This window comes from Vigna unguiculata, chromosome 5, assembly GCF_037176805.1.
Source record: "Vigna unguiculata cultivar grain cowpea cultivar isolate G323 ecotype 2 chromosome 5, ASM3717680v1, whole genome shotgun sequence".
NCBI classification, from domain to species: domain Eukaryota; kingdom Viridiplantae; phylum Streptophyta; class Magnoliopsida; order Fabales; family Fabaceae; genus Vigna; species Vigna unguiculata.
Genome location: NC_140796.1, coordinates 1105468 through 1128014, shown reverse-complemented (window position 1 = coordinate 1128014; position 22547 = coordinate 1105468). Strand labels below are relative to the sequence as shown.

At 28.9% G+C, this 22547-nt stretch overlaps 2 protein-coding genes across 3 annotated transcripts; both read left to right on the top strand.

Annotated features, from left to right (window-relative positions):
• Positions 1-12912: 12912 nt before the first annotated feature.
• LOC114184936 (heat shock cognate 70 kDa protein 2-like) lies at positions 12913-15825 on the top strand. The gene is made up of 2 exons (XM_028072351.2): positions 12913-13281; positions 13906-15825. The coding sequence occupies exons 1-2, from the start codon at positions 13068-13070 to the stop codon at positions 15639-15641; spliced, it is 1950 nt and encodes a 649-aa protein (XP_027928152.1). The 5' UTR covers positions 12913-13067; the 3' UTR covers positions 15642-15825.
• A 3477-nt stretch (positions 15826-19302) lies between these two features.
• LOC114184937 (Putative membrane lipoprotein) lies at positions 19303-21340 on the top strand. Of its 2 annotated transcripts, none has more exons than XM_085673761.1 (2): positions 19303-19318; positions 19487-21340. In XM_085673761.1, the coding sequence occupies exon 2, from the start codon at positions 19979-19981 to the stop codon at positions 20843-20845; it is 867 nt and encodes a 288-aa protein (XP_085529887.1). In that variant the 5' UTR covers positions 19303-19318; positions 19487-19978; the 3' UTR covers positions 20846-21340. The 2 variants fall into 2 exon arrangements, with proteins under 2 accessions (XP_085529887.1, XP_027928153.1); XM_028072352.2 differs by lacking the exon at positions 19303-19318 and having other exon boundaries at positions 19339-19653; positions 19753-21340.
• The last annotated feature ends 1207 nt before the right edge of the window (positions 21341-22547 follow it).

The following is a 22547-nucleotide window of genomic DNA, read 5'->3' as shown; positions in this document are numbered from 1 at the left end:
ATGATTCATTCTTCTAGACTATGGTGTTATAATTATTGTTCATAAAAAATCTTGACAACTATAAAAGTAAAAATAAATAAATTATAACGCGTATAAATAGATCACTACATTTACTTTTTTCGTTACCATAGATACAAATAATATAAATTTGAAAAACTAAAGAATTACAATTTAAAACTTCTAAATCATCTATTTACTTATTAAACTAACTATTATTCAAGTATTCGATGTACTTGATGCGAGTTTTTATTATTTTTATTAACTTTACACATGTTAAATCTGTCCCCTAACATTAATTTTTATATTCAACATTTTTATTTATTTGACGTATCCTCAACGTTTTAATTGTGATAGATGTACACTGTGGCTCTAAATTAATAACAGGAATTATTAGAGATGGCAAATAAACCTATGCCCGTGGGTATCACCCGAATCCGTCTTCGTTTTGACGAAGAATTCCCGCTTTGACTGGGTATGGGTATGGGTATGGATAATACCCGAAATTTTCAACTGGAGATGGGGATGGGGATATATATATACCTGCCCAAATACCCGTCTCCGCTTAAATTACTAAACTATTTATAATTTATTAAATAATCTAAAAAATATATATATAAATAAATAATATATTTACACATAAAATATAATATAATATAATATAATATAATATAATATAATATAATATAGTATATATACATATAAATAAAATATACTTTTATATATATATATATATATATATATATATATATATATATTTACACATATACATATAATATAATATAATATAATATACATATAATATATATACATAATAATATAATATAATATATATAATATATACGTATAAAACAAATTAATCATTTAACCAGTGAGATCTTTTATAAACAAATTTATAACATTACAAATTTATAAAAATTTAAGAGAAATATATATATATATATATATATATATAAAAGCATAAAATATCTACGCATATACATATAATATATATACATAATAATATAATATATATTATTATATTTATATTATTATATAATATAATATAATATATACTTAAAATAAATATATATCTATAAATATATATATATATATATATATAAACATAAGATATCCACACATATAATATATATACATAGTAATAATAATATAATATATAATATAATATAATATATATAAATAATTATATATATATATAAACATAAGATATCCACACATATAATATATATATATATACATAGTAATATAATATATAATATAATATAATATAATAATATATATATATATATAACATATTTCTCATTCTTTTTGTTTTTTGTTATACACTTTGTTTACTCTCTCAATTGTCTGGTTTGTTTTTCAAGATTTAATTTTGAAGGTAATTTTTCTTCTTCTTATTACATAATTTTTACTCTCTGTACATGGTTATGTTCAAATAGGTGTTCCTCAATTTCATTCTATGAAATAATTTTTAGGTTACACATTTGATTATCTTTATTTATTTATTTATTTTCATGAAAATGTTTGACTCTTATTTTGTAGCTCTTCTTTTTGTTACTTTGGTTATACACTTTTTTACTCTCTTTTAATTGTTTGGCTTGTTCTTTAAGGTTTAAGCAGATCTTCAAGGTACTTTTCCTTTTATCATAATCTTAATTATACATTTTTTTTCGTTATGTTATGTTCAAATGGATATTCTCAAATTTGGGTCACACATTTAATTATCTTTACTCCTTTATGATAATTTTATTTATTATTTATTTTTTGTTTCATGATAATGTTTAATTCTCAATTTTGAAAGTTACTTGAGTGTTATTCATGATATATTGGCAATTGCTTCAGTTTTAGATCCAAGGTACAAGATGGACATGTTAGAATATTATTTTTATAAATTGTATGGTAATGATTTTGATCTGAAACTTAGTAGGATTTGTCAAATGTGCTATGATTTGGTTTTGGAATATCAATCAAAATAGAATGAAACTTCTTCTTATAGAGCTACATCATTGGAGTTGGGAAAGGATGTTGATAATGATGCGAATGAATTTTTAGAGTTTATGGCAAAAAAGAAAAAATCTAGAACTACAGTTATGAAAACAGAGTTGGATTATTACTTGGAAGAAGATAATTTGCCGGTTACACAAGAATTTGATATCCTATCATGGTGGAAAACAAATGGGTTAAAGTTTCCAACCCTTCAAGCAATTGCAAGGGATGTTTTAGCTATTCCAATAACAACTGTAGCTTCTGAATCTGCTTTTAGTACTGGTGGTCATATATTAACTTCTCACCGTAGTCGATTTCATCATATTACTATAGAGGCTTTGATGTGTACAAGAAGTTGGATATGGAACTCAAACCATCTAGGTAAGTTACTCAAATTTATTAATATTTTTTGTTAGTATTTTTTGTGAATTCTCATCTAATATTCTACATTTGGTGTTTGTAGGTGTTAAAAAATTAAAAGGAAAAGATGTTCTCATGAGTGAAAATGAATCTGATGAAGAATGTACATTATATTCTAGTAATTAAAATTTTCAATTTCAATTATTATATCATATCTAATTTTTCATTTTTTTTCTATGTGTAGGTGGATCGAATGCAAATGAAACCACTGATCATTTGTAAAATTAATAAATATTTTGGTTATTATAAAATTTTAGTAATGTGTAATTTTTTAGCTTTTATATAATTATTTGAATTTTATTTAGTTGTTATTTGATACTTTAATTTGAGATTTATACTATTATAATATTTTTCTTAATATTTGACATCATGAAAATCAAAAAGAGTATGTTATTTTAATATTGAATATTTTGATAGTATCATGATTCCGTTGGTGTGATTTTTAAATTTTTTTTTATAAAAAATATTTAATTGATATATGGAACAATAAAAAAATGGGTATGGGTATGGGTATAAGAAAATACCCGTTACCCGGTGGGAATGGGATGGGTCAAAAGTTGTATACCCGTTAGGTTTGGGGATGAGGATGGGGATGAATTTTTATTATGGGATGGAGATGGGATCATGATACCCGTACCCGCCCCGTCCCGTTGCCATCCCTAATTATTATTGTAAATTATCTCAATCTCGTATCATTAATAAACAAATAGGCAATAATGCAACTTAAAATATTTTATTGAGATGTTATTAACTAAGTTGTTAAATTTAGTCAATTTAGAGATTGATCGGTATTTAATACTGGTGTAAAACTTTACATTACTAACAAATTACAAGTTTTTTTTTTTTACAGTGTGTCATATATTTTATCATAGATATTAAAAAATGTATTTTTTATCTAGTTTTAAATCTATTGTAATTTGAGTGTTTTTAATTAACTTCTATTAAATTATAGTATTTATTGGATATTCAAATTTTGTATATGTATAAATTTAATTTCTTTAATCGGTTCAATTAAATATTTTATTATTTGTTTTTGCGTGTTAATGTAAGGAAGGAGAATAATAGGCATTTATCAATTACAAGATTTAGACCTGCTTAATTTAAGTATTTTATTTGTTAATCTTTTAAATTTAAGTCTTTTATTTGCTAATTTTTTAAAATTTTCTAATTCAGTTCTTTTTTATTTTTTTATTTTAAAAAATGTGATCTTTCCATTAACTTAACACTAATATTATTGACATTGACATCATTTAAAATAGAAAATAACTCATACCTACACTTAACATTTTACAAAGATTCAATTTACAAAATAATACATTGAAGTTCTTTAAAACAATTTAGACTCAAAAGTAAATATACACAAATAATTGAATGAAATCCTTAAATATGGAGACTAATAAAAAAATGAAACAGAAAATTAAGATGATGGACTAAGATAATAATTACATCTCCTAATTAATGAAAAAAGAAACAGCTGCTAATTAAAGAATACAAACTTTTAAATGTCCAATAAAAAAAACACAATTAAAAATACATGAATCTATAAATAATTAGTTTAATCAACTCTTTCTACTAATTCAAATTCATTAAACCTTAATCCATGATAAGACAAAAAATAAGGTGTAAGCGTCTCTATTCTACCTCAGTACAACGCTGTTATTTGCTCGGAACGAAAACAAGACAAAAGTGACATCACTGCTGTGTCAATTTTTTATTTGTCATTTTCAAATATAAATATTTGTATTTAGCTATCATTTAAAATACCATATTTATAATTATTTGTCATTTATATTCCTCCGACAGCAAAATTAATAGTAACATCATGGTCACATAATATAGTTAGTTAAGACAATTATTTTTATTTACATCTTATTTGATAAAGTACATGCCAAAAATATAAAAAAAATATGGTTTAAAGTTTGAGAGAAAAAACTTGGAAATATATATTATTAATCCTTTATTTATTATTAGTATAATCGTAACTTTTTCCAAACACTATAAACTAATATTAGTTGAAAAAGAAACTTGCATACTAAAATAAGTTTCTATATCTATGATAATATATAAAAAGATAATTTCTTATTTTGTGTCTATATTTTAAAATATTAATTTTATGATTTAAAATATATTTATTAAATTTTTAAAATTAATCTTATTTTTACAAATTTTTTATAATACCATTTATCTCGGTTTCTTTTTTCTTTCTTTATTTACCAACATATTCTCCTATTTTTTTATACATTTCATTTTATTTTTAACAAATATAATTTTATTTATATATTAATTTAATAACATTATATTATTATTGTCCTGTTTATATAATATCAAGTCAAAGCACGTTATTTTTTCGAAATTCATTTTACTTTTTCTTTGTGAAATGATAACAAAAATATTATTTAGATGTAATAATTATGTTAAATGAATAATGAATAATGTTTGTTTTGCATCGGTGTTGTTATTGATGGAGGGTGGATATTGCGATATCAAGTGGGGCATACGAAAGGTTCGTGGTGTGTCATATCCACGTCAACACTCACTACACTGTGTTTGGCCACATCTTCATTTTCATTTCTTCGTGCCTTTTTATTTTAAACGGTCCACTTATTCCCATGCGTCCAACTCATGTTCTGTTAAAGATATATAAATCATTTTTATTTTATAACTTTTCAAATTAATTTATGCATAAAGATTCTCTTTTATAACTTTTAAATTTTTACTTTTAACTTCTAGACAACCTAATTTAAAAACTTATTTTACCCTTTCTCGTCTATAAATACGTGTAGAAAAGTTTGCCTATACCTCCTTTTGTTAAAAAAATTATCTAGTAGTGTCAATATCATTACATGTACATAAAATAGTTGAATTGATATCTATACATCATCAATAATGTGTGTGCATATATGATGTTGTCGACCCCATGGCCTAACTCATTCAAGCAACTATCTTCATTCTTGATCGGTTAAGACACTAATTCAAGCAACTTTCTAAATATATAAGTAAGCTCGATTAGCAATTGGATTTTGATTAGACCTAAAAAAAATGTTGAAATGTTATTAAAAATATAGTTAAATATATTTTTTGTCTTTTAACTTTTAGTGAATTTTAGGATCAGACCATTTTGAAACTTTATATTAATTTAATCATTTATTTTTTGAAATACGTGAATTTACTTTTTTTAATTAAATTTTGATAGGTTTATATGATATTTCGTACACATGTCAGGATTGTATTTGAGTTGTTTATATTATTTGATACATTTTTTCTTTTATGTTAAGTTAAATACTATTATGAAACGAGTTTGAAATGTCAAATAAATTTAACAAAATTTGATTAAAAAGATTAAATCCACGTATTTTGAAAGATAAAATACTAAATTGATTCAAAATATCGAAATAGAACTAATTTCAAAATTTACCGAAAATTAAAAAAAAAAACATATTTAACCCTTTAAAATAATATAAGTAGGTGATTTAGGTGACATATTTATTATTTTGAGATAATAGCATGCATCATAATAACTATAAAAATTGACTTCATTGTCAGATAATTTTTTACACATAAATTAATCATATGAATTGCACTTAAATTTGGGAATAAACAATATAAAAGAAAGTATTTGTCCATTTAAGAAAAATGTGTGTTATGGTTAGATATTATTAAAAAAATTCAATTCCAAATATTCTTAAAATTTAATTATTTATAATAAAAATATATAGTTGAGTAACGAAAATTCATAAATTTATTATTGATTTTGAATTAAAGACAATTTCAATATCTTATATATAAATTAAGCTTATGTCTTATTAATATTGTATTTTTTTTTGTTAATTTCTCTCACAAGTTTTTTTATTCATATACATTTTTATCGTTATCTTCACTTATTTAATTGATATAGACTAACTTAATGGTAAGTATTAATATATAATTATTTGATTAACACTTTCGAGAAAAAATACTTTTATTTTATCTTCTTCATTTAGATCAATGATGAAATAAGAGGAGACAAAAAAAATCCATGTCAGTGTACTAGAGTTTCAGAAATTGAAGTCATTTGTTCCTTTAAACGCACGTCTATTTTGTCTGCATGTAATCAAGGATTGTGTTGATCGAACCTTGTAGTAGAGTTTTGGTTTATTGAAACTAATTGCGTGATTTGACAGTGATTAATAAACCAAAAACTAGCACCATGTGTTTATTAATGGTGAAAGGAAGAAAACTCCATTGTTACTTTTGCATAAGTAATATTACAATAACTGGTCATTAATTAAAACCATTCTTAGCAGCCATACTTTTCCAAAAGGTGCCAAGAAATTCAATAAACAAATGAGTGGTGCATGGGTATTCATCATCATTATCAACTATGTGAATGTGATGAAGAATGAAAACGAATGAAAAAATGTAAAAGAGAAAGAATAATTTTAAATAATATATTTTTAAATCATATAATGTTGTGTGAATAATATTAAAAAATGTTTAATTAGTCATATGCTATTTATTTTCGTTAAGATGTGTCAGTTTGATACGTGGTTTTAAAAATGTGTCAATTTAATCTCAATTTTTGAAAAAGTGTCTTAACGAGGTCAAACAAAAACTACTACAACTGTTAACTTAATTAATGACTTTTAATACTAAATTTTAATATAAATATCAATACTTAATTTTGTAAGTCATTTTAAATATCAATACCGTTAATAATATTAATAATTTTTTGCTGAAAATTGAGATATTTTCTCAAAAGTTAGGACTCAATTGACATTTTTTTAAAAGTGGATACCAAATTGATACATTTAAATGAAAAAGGTATCATCCGACTAATTAAACCTATTAACAAATAAATAAGTGAAAAAAAGTATGTGAGTTTAAACTATTTGTATACTGACATGTCTATGCACTCCCATCCTGTCCCAGTTTTTTAATTTTAATCTAACAATTTTTCAAAATTATCCATATTTATGGACAATGTTAAAGTAACTTAAATCACATTTTTCATTAATTTTTTGATTTTATGAAAGTTAAAAAATAAACACGTCAAATCAGACCAATATTGCAATATGAGTTCCCCTTTTTTCTTATAGTATGAAAACAACATTTAGTTAATTATTTGTGGCTTTGTTTTATTCATAAAAGTAGGCTACAAACTCAAATGATTGAAAAGATAACTTTGTTATATATTTAGTGTATAGTTTATGGTGCACTTTGCATCTACCAAACCAAACTCATTAAATCAGTAGTTTACTTAATAATAGTAATGATAATAATAATAATTATTATTATTACAATAATAGTAATAATAATAAAAATACAACACCAAGTTGGTGTATTAGGACAACAGTTTGATTGCAAAAAGACAGATAGTTGAAAATGATAACTTGTCTTCCTGAAAATGAAACATTTACCTTTTATCCATTGCATTTTAGATAACCTTACAAATGATTCAGACGACACATTTGAACAAGTCTATTTTAAGGAAAATTTCATTTTATTTTTAAGGAAATATAATCATATAGTTCAAAATATATTTTAAGATACCAATAAAGTCCAAAGCAATTTTTAAATTAATCATGTTGTAATGCATTAATTTGGGAAATACTTGCAAGAGGTTCTATTCAAAGATATTGCTTTCAACAACACAAAATTTGGACATTTAATTATTGTTTGATTGAAATAATGAAATTAATTATAACTTTTTGAAATTAGGAATTTATTTATATGTACATTTTCCATTTGTTGTTTTTGTTTGTGATTAATCTCTCTTTAAAAAGACTTAATTAATTATGGTTATTAATTTCTATCAACCACATTTTTTTTATTGTATTTAAAGGAATAGAAACTCGATATCATTGTTATCAACATCTTTTTGGTAAGCATTGACATTTTTTATGTTTTAATAGAGGATACTTACATTTCTTATATTTTTAATAAAATTTCACTCTTTTTTTTATTTTATAACAAATATTTTTTTTTCATAAATTTTATGTTTCAAAACTTTAATCTTTATATTTTTTATTTTATTTTAGCCAATATAATTTTTAAATAAATACAAGAAGTGAGTGTTACCTTATTAAAAATACATGTGAAAAAAATATCGTTTCGTTAAGTACATAAAATTTGTAAATTTATATTTAAAAAATAGAGGATATAAATCTGATTTTATTAGAATATAAGAAAGGTAATGTGAATTTTAAAATTAGAATTAAAAAAAAATATGTAAGCATGTGTCCTACTTTAAGAAGTTGCTTACGGCCCAACCTGTTGCTTTCTTCACCGAAATAATTGTTGGGCTTCCAAAACGTATTAATTGGACTTATTCGGAACTTTTTCCATTGGATTTTTATATTTTGGTATTTCTTCCTGCACCAACATGGCTTCTTTCTACACCTTTGAAGGATAAAAGTATCCTTATATTCTTCCTCTTTTTTTGTCCTCGTTGTATTTGCTTTTAGTTTTTTCTACTCATAAAGAGCAAACATATTAGATTCCAAAGCATTTTTGTGCTTAACAAAAATTGTTACAATTAAAAAATACAAAAAATAAGTTTTAAATTATTATTCAGATTTTTTTCAATGTAAAAATTATCTGTAAAATATATAATTTGTAAATATTTGTAATATCGGACAAAAATTAAGATAATTAAATATCAACAAAACTAATTAATTTTGTTTATTTTATTAAACTTTTAAAACAATATTACCCACACAAAAACATTATTTTATTAAAAACATACATATTCATGATATTTGATAAAATAATAAGATTCTTTAAAATTTCAACAAAAAATTGTAAAATATCTTATAGTGTCTTACATTAAGGATAAAAAGAGTATATAATACTAAACAGAGAAATTTAAAAATAATTTATGTAAAATATATTCATTATATTTAAAACCAAGTATCATACAGTATTTATTATTTAGCAACTATATGCATTTAAGTTTGAATACTTAATGTTCTTTACTAACGAACCGAATACCAAGATAAAAATAATGAATGTGAATGTGAATAATATAATACTCTGAATACTTAATGTTCTTTACTAACAAAATCTTTTTTCTCTTTTTTGCGCAACATAATAAATGCGAGTGAATACGTGTGATACCCCTCTCTTTTGCTTCTTTTTCTTTCCTTCTAAAAACATAAACACTTCCTCTCTTCTTTCTCATTCTCTCAATATTCTCTGCAACCCAACCTTCTCCCTCTCTCATTTCTGTGCTGCCATCTCACTACTTCAGCCTCTCCATATTTAGACTTTGGAAGGACCAGCCAACAGGACCCTCCGCAGTTCCTCCCTCAGCTTCCATCCTCCTGGGTAGGTTATATCTCCAAATTGAGCTCAATTCCTGTTAGAATCCACTAGGCACTCTTTGAATTATGAATCTGATAATGTTATTCTTCGTCTCCCCTGTCTTGATGATGGATTCTCCCAGGTTAAACGGAAGAATTCTGCTCTCTTGCTATCCATTGACTCCACCAATATAGTTCTTGGCCAAAAAGGTAAGGGAAGCTGACTTTAATCTAGTTTTCGCATGAATTGTGTTTAGGAGTGATTGAATTGCTTGATTGTATGTTTAATTCGTGTTTGAAACTGCCCTTGCGTGATATTGGATGTTGGATGATCCTGAGCGAGCTTGCATGTGAAGAACATAGAGGATTTCCTGGTAGTTTCGCCCAAGCGAGCCGCTCTTGCCTGAGCGAAAATACCAGAAGATCACCTCTGTCACTGCGAGAAACCTCGCCTAGGCGAGCTAGAGTCGCCTGAGCGAGATGACATCTCGTATAGGCGAGCCAGTTTAGCCTGAGCGAGAGTTCGCCCGGGATTTGTAATTCGCCACTGTATAATGTCTTGCCCAGGCGAGATCAACTCGCCTAAGCGAGATAGACTCTCTAGCTTAGGCGAGACTCTCTAGCCTAAGCGAGATTCCTTGCAGAAGTTAGTTTTCTCACTGTTTGGCTTACATGATGCTATATTGATTGCTTTAAGATGATGATAGTTGGTCTTGTATGTGATCATTATGCATGTTAGATTGTGTGATGGAATTGAATGCGAATTTGATGTGAATGGGAACATGTTGGAGTTAGGATCTCAAGGGAAATCCTAAGGAATGTGGTTTTAGTGAATGTAAGGGCATGAGGACTCAGATTGGTGGCATCCTGACGCTCCTAGTAACCATCAAGACTCAAGTAGAGTATGATGGATTACGTCAGGGGGAGTAGCAGGAGGTCCTGGTTTATGAATCCGATCCATCATAGAGGTGATGGGATTTACCTTGAGAGTGGTTGGGTGAATACCCCTTGTGCCTAAAACTCTGCAGAGTTTAGGAACCATCTCAAGTGCAAGTCACCAGGAGCTCCAATGCCACTTACATAATCCGGATATCGAGTCTAGAATGGTGTGTGTGTTATGGTTGGGACTAATTGGATAATTTTGATAGATTGTGTAATAAATCCTGTTTTTCGCCTCTGTATAAATTAAATTGCATGGTTTGCTCTTCGTTCAAGTTAGCTTACCCTTCTATTTTCTATGGTGTGTTCTGTGTGTCTTCTACTTTTGCAATGATCGTCCCTACTGAATGACATGAGCAGATAAAAGTGCAAGTGAGGATACACCCCTCCGAGATGTGAGATGATTATGTTAGACGTACCAGTTGTAGATGTAGCCTTTCCCTTTTGCTTAGCTGATAGGGTGTTTTGTAACCTTTTTGAAATGTATGGGCTGTATATATTGATCAATGTATGTATTATATATTATACTGACCTACATCATCATCTGCTTCTGAATTATTAAGATTTAAATGTTTTGATTAATAGTTTAAAAACTATAAAAACGGGATGTTACAATGTAAATAGTGAATAATATATATATATATATATATATATATATATATATATATATTTGTAAATATTTCTTTTTGTTTTAATAAAAATATTTATTTATAGTCTATTTCACACACATTCCTTAGAAATAAAGTAAGGCGTGTTTTTACTATTTTTATCTTTTTTTTTTTATATTCCATCTATTTCATTTTCTCTCTCTACCATAATTGCGCAAATGATATTTAAAATTATCTTAAACCTTTTTAATAGTAATATACTTCATTTTTATTTCCACGTTGCAGTTTTCTTAGTTAAAAGAGGTGAAATAAGATAAATTAAAAAAGGTGTATATTTTTAATACTTAAAGTCAATGTATTTATTTCCCACGATAAATGTTTTTTTTTTCACTTGATGGAATATTTATGAAAGAGAAATATGTTTGCTTTAGAGGTTTTAACAATTTTAAGTATATTATCTATATCACAGTATGGTCAATTAGTTTTTTTTTTATTTTTATATATATAGAATTTAATTTTTCTTTCCCTTTTTAGTTTGCTGTTCAATTTTATTATTCAGAATATAATTAGTTTATTGACTAAAAGAGGACATAAAAAAGGTAAAAAAAGTTCTCATTAGAACTAATTAGGAGTAACAAAAATAAACTTAATTAACCCTTATAATAACCATCTAATGTCCAAGAGTTATTTTCTTTACTATCAATTTGATTCATTTTGATTTATTACGTTGACTATTATTCTTTACAGGCAATTTTTTTTATAATGATATATCTACTCAACTTAATCCTAAATTGTGAATATGTTTATTAGATTCTATATAAGTTAATTGATGTATATTTACTTTAATTGCATAATATAATTATTTTTATTTTCCTTATTAAATAATTCACGAACTAAAATTTTGTCTATTGAAGTTTAATAATTAGAAGAAAAATATGATTAAGAGTTCTTATAATTAGATTTGGCAAAAAGATTCTGCTAACAAATATACTAATTATACTGATCAAGAATCATTAATATACATTATATTTTACGAAATCTATTAAATAAATTTTCACCTAATAATTATTATTGTAGTTTTACTTTACTCAGGTAATAAAAATATTTACAATTATTATATAATTACATTTAACATTTTGTTTAATTTAAAAATAAATAAAAAGATAAAAAATAATTAAATAATTATATTCTAATGCTATTAAAATTAAAATATTGTTAAACATACAAAATTTAAATTATTAAGAAAAAAATAATATTAAATATTTAAAAAGTTCAAAAAACAAATAATTAAATATAAAGTGAAGAAATATTATTTAAAAATTTCATAAGATATTTTTTCTTTACAAAATCTATTACATAAATTTATATTATTTTAATTAATAAAACTAATTATTCTAAATTTAAATATAAAATAAAAAAGTAATGATGATTAATTATATCTTAATTAATATTAAAAAAATATTTAAATATATTAAATCAGATAATATTTTAAAATAATATAGTATCTATTTTTATTTTTTTTAAATCCCATACGTTGAAAAAGTTGTTACGTGTCCAAGCTGGCAGATACAGAGAAGGCTCTGGAACCAACCAGAAGTTGAGAGAGGCGTTCTGCGTATCATCGCGTTCCCATGTAAGCAAAGAAGATTCTAGAAATATAAATTTCAAAAATGATAAATCCCACACTTATATAAGCCTCTTCTTCTCTCTACCCTAACAAATCGTAACAATTCTTTGGAGTCTTTTCTATTCTTCTCTTTTTCTTTCACAGTTTCGGCGCTTTACAAGCTAAAGCTTCTTCTCTATATTTTCTGTTATCTCGTCCGCGGATCTAGCAATGGCCGGAAAAGGAGATGGTCCTGCCATCGGAATCGATCTCGGCACCACCTACTCTTGTGTCGGAGTGTGGCAGCATGACCGTGTAGAAATCATCGCCAATGACCAGGGTAACAGGACGACGCCGTCTTACGTCGCTTTTACCGACTCCGAACGGTTGATCGGTGACGCTGCTAAGAATCAGGTCGCCATGAACCCTATCAACACCGTTTTCGGTAAGATCTGCATCTGAATCATCGCTTTATTACGATCTGTTCATCGCTTATATCTCTATTCGATAGTAACGTGTGTCTAGTGTTCCTGTATATCTGGATCTGTTATTTGCAACACGATTGTTCTCATATTGTAATTTTTATTTTGTCAGCTTATTATTATTGATATTTTTGACTTTGTTGTTGTTTATGTTGTTATCATATATGTTATGAGTTAAATGATCATTATAGAAATACTGACAGTTTGAACTGAGTTACTGCATTATTGGTTGTTTCACATGAGTCGCTTTGCTAGAACAAATACTTGTATAGTAAATTGGAATATGATTTTTAATTGAATAATTTTGTTATGCACATGCTATATTTGTTTGTTGGAATCTGATATTGGGAGGCGTTTTTATAATTATTCGTGGTAATTTTATTTTATTTTAATAATAGGCAACATTTTCATTAGTTATTTGTTAAAATATAGTTTTTATTTGAATAAGATTATGTGCATGCTTATTGTGAGGGGAGTTGTAATATTTGTCTGCTTTAGTAACAGTAGGCGTCGTCGGCGACGGCGGCGTTGTTATATTTGAAGCTTTTTTGTTGACATATTATTGATCATTTGTTGTAAAATTTCAGATGCTAAGCGTTTGATCGGAAGGAGATTTTCTGACACAACCGTCCAGAGTGACGTGAAGTTGTGGCCGTTCAAAGTTGTTGCTGGTCCTGCTGACAAGCCTATGATTGTTGTAAACTACAAGGGTGAGGAGAAGCAGTTTGCTGCTGAGGAGATTTCCTCTATGGTCCTCATGAAGATGCGTGAGATTGCCGAGGCTTATCTCGGATCAGCTGTGAAGAATGCTGTGGTCACAGTTCCTGCATACTTCAACGATTCCCAGCGTCAGGCTACAAAGGATGCTGGAGTCATTGCCGGCCTTAATGTCATGCGAATCATCAATGAACCCACGGCTGCTGCCATTGCTTATGGTCTTGACAAGAAAGCCACTAGTGTGGGTGAGAAGAACGTCTTGATCTTTGATTTGGGCGGTGGAACTTTTGATGTTTCTCTCCTCACTATTGAGGAGGGTATTTTTGAAGTTAAGGCCACTGCCGGAGATACTCATCTTGGAGGTGAAGATTTTGACAACAGAATGGTTAACCATTTTGTTCAGGAGTTTAAGAGGAAGCACAAGAAGGATATCAGTGGGAACCCAAGGGCTCTAAGGCGATTGAGGACTGCCTGTGAGAGGGCGAAGAGGACTCTCTCGTCTACTGCACAGACCACAATTGAGATTGATTCTCTTTACGAAGGTGTTGACTTCTACACAACTATCACCCGTGCTAGGTTTGAGGAGCTGAACATGGATCTGTTCAGAAAGTGTATGGAACCTGTTGAAAAATGTCTGAGGGATGCAAAGATGGACAAGAGCACCGTCCACGATGTTGTCCTAGTTGGTGGATCCACAAGAATTCCCAAGGTGCAGCAGCTGTTGCAAGATTTCTTTAATGGCAAGGAACTTTGCAAGAGTATCAATCCAGACGAGGCTGTTGCCTATGGAGCTGCTGTTCAGGCAGCAATATTGAGCGGTGAAGGTAATGAGAAAGTGCAGGACCTGTTGCTGTTGGACGTTACACCCCTTTCTCTTGGTTTGGAAACTGCCGGTGGTGTCATGACTGTTCTCATTCCAAGGAACACCACCATTCCCACCAAGAAGGAGCAAGTGTTTTCTACTTACTCCGACAACCAACCCGGTGTCTTGATTCAGGTGTACGAGGGAGAGAGAGCTAGAACCAGGGACAACAACTTGTTGGGTAAATTTGAGCTTTCTGGCATTCCCCCTGCACCCAGGGGTGTTCCTCAGATCACCGTTTGCTTTGACATAGATGCCAATGGTATCTTGAATGTCTCAGCCGAGGACAAGACCACCGGTCAGAAGAACAAGATTACTATTACCAATGACAAGGGTAGACTCTCAAAGGACGAGATTGAGAAGATGGTCCAGGAGGCTGAAAAGTACAAGGCAGAGGATGAGGAGCACAAGAAGAAGGTTGATGCAAAGAATGCCCTGGAAAATTATGCCTACAACATGAGGAACACTATTAAGGATGAGAAGATTGCTTCCAAGCTTTCTGCTGATGATAAAAAGAAAATTGAAGATGCCATTGAGAGTGCTATTCATTGGTTGGACAGCAACCAGCTTGCCGAAGCAGATGAGTTCGAGGACAAGATGAAGGAGCTTGAGAGCATTTGCAATCCAATCATTGCAAAGATGTACCAGGGTGCAGGTGCTCCCGACATGGCTGGAGGCATGGATGAAGATGTTCCACCATCTGCGTCTGGTGGTGCTGGTCCCAAGATCGAAGAAGTTGATTAAACTGTTTACTTGTTTTCATGTTCTGCTGGACTTATTTACCTTTTCTCTTTATTATATTTTGTTCAGAATTTTGGCCCAACATTTTGGTTTCTCACTGTTCTAGTCCGGAATAGTTTATCCGGACTTAACTTGGACTACAAATGTTAAAAATCTCTTGGTAAAGATAACAGTTTTATCGGCCAAATATTTCTCTTATTTTTTTCAAATGTTTATCTTTAATATTGCGAAAATGTTTCACATTGCAGCTATTAGATTTTTTATAATATTTTGTTTCAAGTATGAATGAAAGTGCTTATAATTTTGTCGACTTGGCAAGCAGATTTAAAATTGGACAATTGCTACAAATAGATAATTTATGTTCCCATGTGGTATGGAGGGTGGAAAAACTCATTTGGCGGTTTACACAATTCATAAAAGTAAGCAATTGTTTGTGGTATGCACGTAGAAGTGTCGTTATGCAGAAAATGTGCAAGATAGAAATGTTTGACACAATTATCACTTTGACATCATGTCGAATCTAATGTTCTATTAGGAAATTAAGAATTGCGCAAGATTATTTGATTTTTGACATGGCCCTCGCTGTGGGTGGGTTGTATGTTATCTCATCGTCTGCATCCTCCCATGCCTACCTCAACATAATTAATATCGTTTTAAATTATTCTTCTAGATATTTGTTTTCCGAGAAAACACTATTTTCATCGCTATTTCCTTCCATCATTATTCTCATTAGAGATAGATCTTAGTCTTTGTAAAGTTACAAATTTAGCCTGCTACCATTTCAATCAATCTTATTAACAGCATCTTTCAAACATTTTGAATTATAAAAATATTTTTCAGTTCGAAATATTGAGCAAACGATTTATTTTTTTTCTAAACAAATAGAAAAAAAAAAATCAATTATTGTGTTTTAGTTCTTGAAGGTTGAAGAAATCGATGGGTTCGTGTTCGATCAACAAAACTATTCATTCGGGCCTGCAGTTCGTCAAACTAAAACGTTGTGTAAACAATTTTAAGCAATTTCTTTTGGCACCCCATCTCAATTTCCTAAAAGTTTAAATAATTTCAAGTGACATAGTTTGAAAATCTATTTTAAATTGTGTAAAATTTTAAAATATATTATGAAAAAAATATCTTTAACGTAAAAAACATATCCTTTATAATTTAAATAATGTAATCTAAAAGTTTATTATACAACACTTTCTAGATTATATAATTTAAAAATATATTCTAAATTGTTTAATTTAATTTAAAAGTTAATTTATATAATATACTTCAGAACAATTTTCACATTATTAAAATATAATTTGAAATATAAAAATATATTTTAAGTTATGTAATCTTAAATGTGCTTTTAGATTACATATATATATATATATATATATATATATATATATATATATATATATATATATACACTTTTTCAATACACCATAAAATACACAAACAGAAAGAAACTTCTAAGGTGAAAAAAAATAATTTCCTCGATTTCCTGGTACAAAGTTCGAGTTCTTTTCATGGACTACACTATTTTAAGTGTATCAAAGAAGACAATTCCAGTTTTAAGCTATCAATATAATAAATAAATAATTAGATTTATAAGTTAAAATTAACCTATGCATTATAGAAGTTAATCCTATGTTTATATAACTGTATCAAACTTGCAGAAGTAGGGTTGTGGGTGAGTGTTACCTGTTGTTTTTTATTTTGTCTTTTTCTGTGCTAAGAAAATGAGAAGTTTATAACCAACCAAAGCCACCCTCAAGAATTCATAGGCATTGCCTTCTGTTTTCCGGGAACAAAATAAACAATACCAAAAAGAAATGTTATTAGATAGATATGTTACATGTCATACACGTTTTTTTAATAGACGTTGAAATAAAAATATAAACAATTTAAATATATTAAAAAACGTGTTTGATATTTAAACAAATTTAATGTAATTAAATTAAAAATAATTTATTTTTTAAGTTTTGTGATCAAAATAATCGATGTTTCAAACTTGTCAAATTTCAAAGACTTAAAAATATATAATTATGTAAATATTCAACATGAAGCAGAAGGAATCTCTCATATAAATTTCTAAATCTCATATTTCTAGATAAGACAGTGAAATTAAGACATAACATTTTATCAAAGATAAATCACTCAACAAATTTTAAACAATCACAGTACTTTTATGGAAATTTTGTCAATAAGAAACACAAATAACAAATTAATTAGTGCTATTTTTCTATCTTAGAGAGATTTATAAAAGAAAGGTTCTTTTAAGAGAGACTCTTACCATATTTTTTATTTACAAGATTTGAATCCTAAACTTAATTAATATATACAATAGATTACTTTCAGTGGGATAGTAGCACTAATCCATAAGTAGTATTCAACTCATAATATGTATAAAATATAGATCCATTACTTAATATGTTCCTGTTTGATACCCATTCAAGAAGCTAATTTATTAAGTATACGGCAAATAGTTTGATTAATTAATGAATCACTAATAACAGAAATAAATTAATCCAGACAACATAAAATCCATAACCGGCCTTGACTGACACATCCTAGGGTTCTGTTGCCCATCTTCTACTAATATTAATTCAGGCTTTATGCCATGAAATAAGGTAAGGAATGAAAATGTAGGACTCTTGTCCCAAATGTTTCACCAAATACTAAAATGGATCTTGACCATGCTAACTTTATTTATTTTTTTCTCACTTGTATATAAGTTCGTTTTATTAGAAAAATATTTGTTAACTACTACATTTTGATAACTTTTTCTTACAATTGTATGTGTTATTTTTAAGTAATTTTTTATTTTTTTACTTTTAATATTTCAAAATTATTTAAAAGATGATATTTTATATTATAAAAAAAATTATCAAAATCTCAAAATATTATTATCCTTATATATATATGATTAGGTTTTATATATGTAAAATATTTGACATTATTTTTGTTTCAAAATCTTAAAATAATAACATTACGAGTCTTTCATTTTATATAAAATTTAATTTTATATTTTTTATCTCATATGGACTTTGACTCACCGGATTATTTTCAAAATTATTAATGTAATAAATTTAAGTAGAAGGTTTTAAGTTAAAGTGCAATTGATCTATTCATAATATTTTGTTGGTATTATCAAATCTCTTTGAAAGACTCATTACTATATAAGTATAAATATTTTTTCTTCCAATCACTTAATTAATTAGCAGCAAATTAACAAATTTTCCCGCCATTTATTTTGTTGCATTGGAGCATCATGATCTATCAAAAGAATCAAAGAGAAGCAACGTTGCTTCACTTTCAAATAACAATCTCTGTCAAAACAAAAAATCATGGTATAGTGAAAAGCATTCAACAAAAACCATGATTAAGATTTTACAAACCCAAGCATAGGAGGAAGCTTTCAGATGTGGAATCATTGTCCCTCCCATTTGTCAGTGAGTGCATAACATAACACCAAGTAGTACCAACTAGAGTCATGGGAGAAATGAAATCTTCACTTCTCTGAAGGATCTTATATTACAATTTACATTGGATGTGCAATGACACAGTGACAATGTGACATGTCACTTTCATGTTTTTTTTTGTTTTTGTTTTTGTTTTTTTTTTTTAATTTTCTGATCCCATGTGAGCCTCTCTCGAAGGACGAGACCCTCCAACCATAAGCCAGACAGGTACATGCTCACTCTCTATAGTTATTTTCTGGCTCCTGGTTTTGGTGCATCCTCATAGTGGTTTATGGTTTAGAGGATCTTTTCCTTTCCATTATTCTGTTTTCACCAGTTTAAAAGTGTTGCATTATCACATTCTTTGAGGCTAATGATGAGACTAATCCATATCAGGGTGTTTAATCTTTAATCCCAAATGGGGTTAGGTTAAAGCCAAGGGCCCATGGGCTTATTATGCTTATGATTTGCATGTGTTGCTTTCAAGAGAAAAGGGAGCTTTTTGGTTGGTTGGCTCTTTTAGCAGATTGCTGTTCTGAGAGACTCTGCATTTTGCAACCAAGGTTTGTCATTATGCCATGCTTTATTGGTGGGCATTTGTAGTTACAGTATTACATTCATACATTAATCTTTTTTACTGAAAAGATTATCCACAATTTCAGTGCTTGAATTCGGAATCTGAGGATAAATTCTCGAGAGTTTCAGTTAATTGCTCGTGAGATTTTAGGGAAACTCATAAACATGTGTTGAAACTGGGTTTTGATTTTGTTTTTGTAGCCCTCTGGTGTGTTTGATGTAATTTTGTGGGTTGGGTTAGGTTACATATATGTTAAGCATCTTTGGTGATTGTGCAAGTTCAAGTGTTTTCAATGTGATTTGAGGACAAAGATGAAATCCTTGAGTAGTGTAGGTCTTGGTCTCAGTATTATTTTTGGTTGCCTTTTGTTGGCTCTGGTAGCTGAGGTTTACTATCTGCTATGGTGGAAGAAGAGGATAACCAACAGAGAGATTGAGAATGATTATGGCAACCCTGTGAAGGAATTGTTCTACATGTTTTGTTGGAAAAGGCCATCATCATCATCATCTTCTTTGAGGCAAACAAGTTTCACTCCTCCTGAGCTATGTTCTTCAATGAGAATTGGTGACACCCTTGTTCATGACCCAGAACAAGTTCATTCTCACAGTGGCAAGGACTTTGTTTTCAAACCGTTTGGGGATGATAGCATCGATGCAGAGTACATGAGGCAACAGGATCTCTTAGGTCCTCCAAGGTTCTTGTTCACCATAGTAGAAGAATCAAAAGAAGATTTAGAATCTGATGATGGAAAATCAAAGTGTGACAAGAGTGGAAAAGGTTCAAGGGGTAGAAGCTTGGGTGATTTGCTGGTTGTGGAGACACCATACATGACACCTACTTCTTCTCCACCTTTTTTCACTCCTCCTTTTGGTACTCCTATCAGTCCCTATAACCAGCGAGGATTCAACCCTCTTTTTGAAACAGCAACTGATGCTGAGTTCAACAGATTAAAGTCCTCACCTCCTCCAAAATTCAAGTTCTTGCAGGAAGCAGAAGAGAAGCTTAGAAGAAAACTAGAACAAGATGAAAATAAGGGACATGGAGATGAGGTTGAAGGTGGTTCTTTCATCACAATAGTTGTTGACAAGAAAACAGAAAAAGAGGTTAATCACCACCAACATCCTCGTCCACCACAGTACCATTCAAGCACTTCACAGGTACTTCCATTAGCTTCATGACACATTCACCAAACAAGAAGAAAGAAACCAGCTAACACCAAAGTTCTGGCAAGTCAATTATGAGTTTATTTCTTCATTAATCTTTCTAATTACATGTTGAACAATCCCACCTTTTTCGTAATGGGAATTTGTTTCTCCCCTTGAGTTGTATTGGGATGCAGTTATGGTTTAATCTGCTAAGCCAGTTGTGAGATGTACTACTCTCAATGTTTCATAACCATATGGGGGACCATATTTTCAGCGCATAAATGCTTCAAGGTGGGTCTGATGAAATTGGAAAGTTTATTTATATTTCATTTTACTAAACCTTACAAGGCTTCTTGTAGAGAGTGAGAAATGGGGTAGAAAGATCAAGAAGAACTTTCAAGAAAGTTGTTGAAAATGTCATGTCATGGTAAATATCTCCAAAAATCTAAAATCTAATGACATGCTATGATTTGTGTAATCAGTTTATCAGAAATCTTTTATTTTGTTGTGTAATTAAGATTCCAATGACACTTTTTTTCCCATTTGAATGATGCATCTGACTCTATCATGGTAATTATTTCAATTGTTTTGTGGGATATGAGATGGTCCATCCTTTTGCATACAAGTTGCTGTCTTGTGAGGGTAGTTGAAAGAATTGTTTCAGGGCCATGCCATTTTTTTTTGCTCCTCTCTTTATTAGCCTGCTAGTGAATGAGACATATGTTAAACCAACATTGTCCCATGTCATGTTTTTCTGCATATTTGTCTGCAACTCAATTTTCCCACTAAACTTTTATGATAAAAATATGTGGGCCGTGTGATCAAAATTTGATGAAGATGAAACAAAGGCCAGTGGTGAAGCAGGGTTAATGTGCACATTGCTCAGACAATGACCAATTCACCACTGAAGTAAGTGACAAATTTGTAAAAGAGAGACTCAGATTTTGTGGCTTTTTGGTAAACAACAAGAAGAGGTGTAATTGCCCGTGAATATGTGTCGTGGGTCATGACCGAAAGTGCCATCTTTTCTAGCCCCACCACCACGTTGAAGAATCATAACAGGTCAGAATAAAGAATAAAATAAGGCTTTAAGCATAACCTTTTGTGGCATCTTTTGGTGTTGCATATTGAAGGTACACGCATATATTTATCAGCCATTAACCTTCAACTAAAATCCTAATAATATCTAGATTTTTAGATTCATTGATACTATCTATGCTGGCTCTTAGTTTTTCGATCCAAAAGATGATTCTTCTTTGCCTCCCTTAAACACATATGAATGCCAAGTGGAGAATGAATATTGATTTGTTTGGTTGTAAAGGAGGAAAATATCTTAATTAATCAGAGAACTAATTGGTTCTGTTTGACTTAGATTTAATGATGAATAGTTTGGTTCAGTTTGGATGGTGTGGGATTTTGACTACTACAGATACTTTTAACTTTCAATTCAAAAATATGAAAAACCATAACTTTTTCATAAAAATAATCTCAGTTTATCGCAGAAAGTAATAATATATGAACACTACTAGTAATCTAAAATTGTTTTTTTTTGTTGTTGAATGAAACTCTGTTCACTGCCTTTCTCACTGGTCTCACACCAGTTTCTCCCATCGTAAAAAAAATGCCTTAAAAGAAGCGATTTTGAAGACTTTTTTCCCCAAACATACAATTCAGACAGCACCCTTTTGTTTCATCTTAAAAAAAATAGTCATTCTAGTTATTACTGATGTGGAAA

What these genes read in the sequence shown, in the direction of transcription:
- LOC114184937 (XM_085673761.1), top strand. Translation starts at nt 19,979, where the DNA reads ATGAAATCCTTGAGTAGTGTAGGTCTTGGTCTCAGTATTATTTTTGGT.
- LOC114184936 (XM_028072351.2), top strand. Translation starts at nt 13,068, where the DNA reads ATGGCCGGAAAAGGAGATGGTCCTGCCATCGGAATCGATCTCGGCACC. An exon ending in CCCTATCAACACCGTTTTCG is followed by an intron (nt 13,282 to 13,905) that starts GTAAGATCTGCA and finishes GTAAAATTTCAG; the next exon opens with ATGCTAAGCGTTTGATCGGA.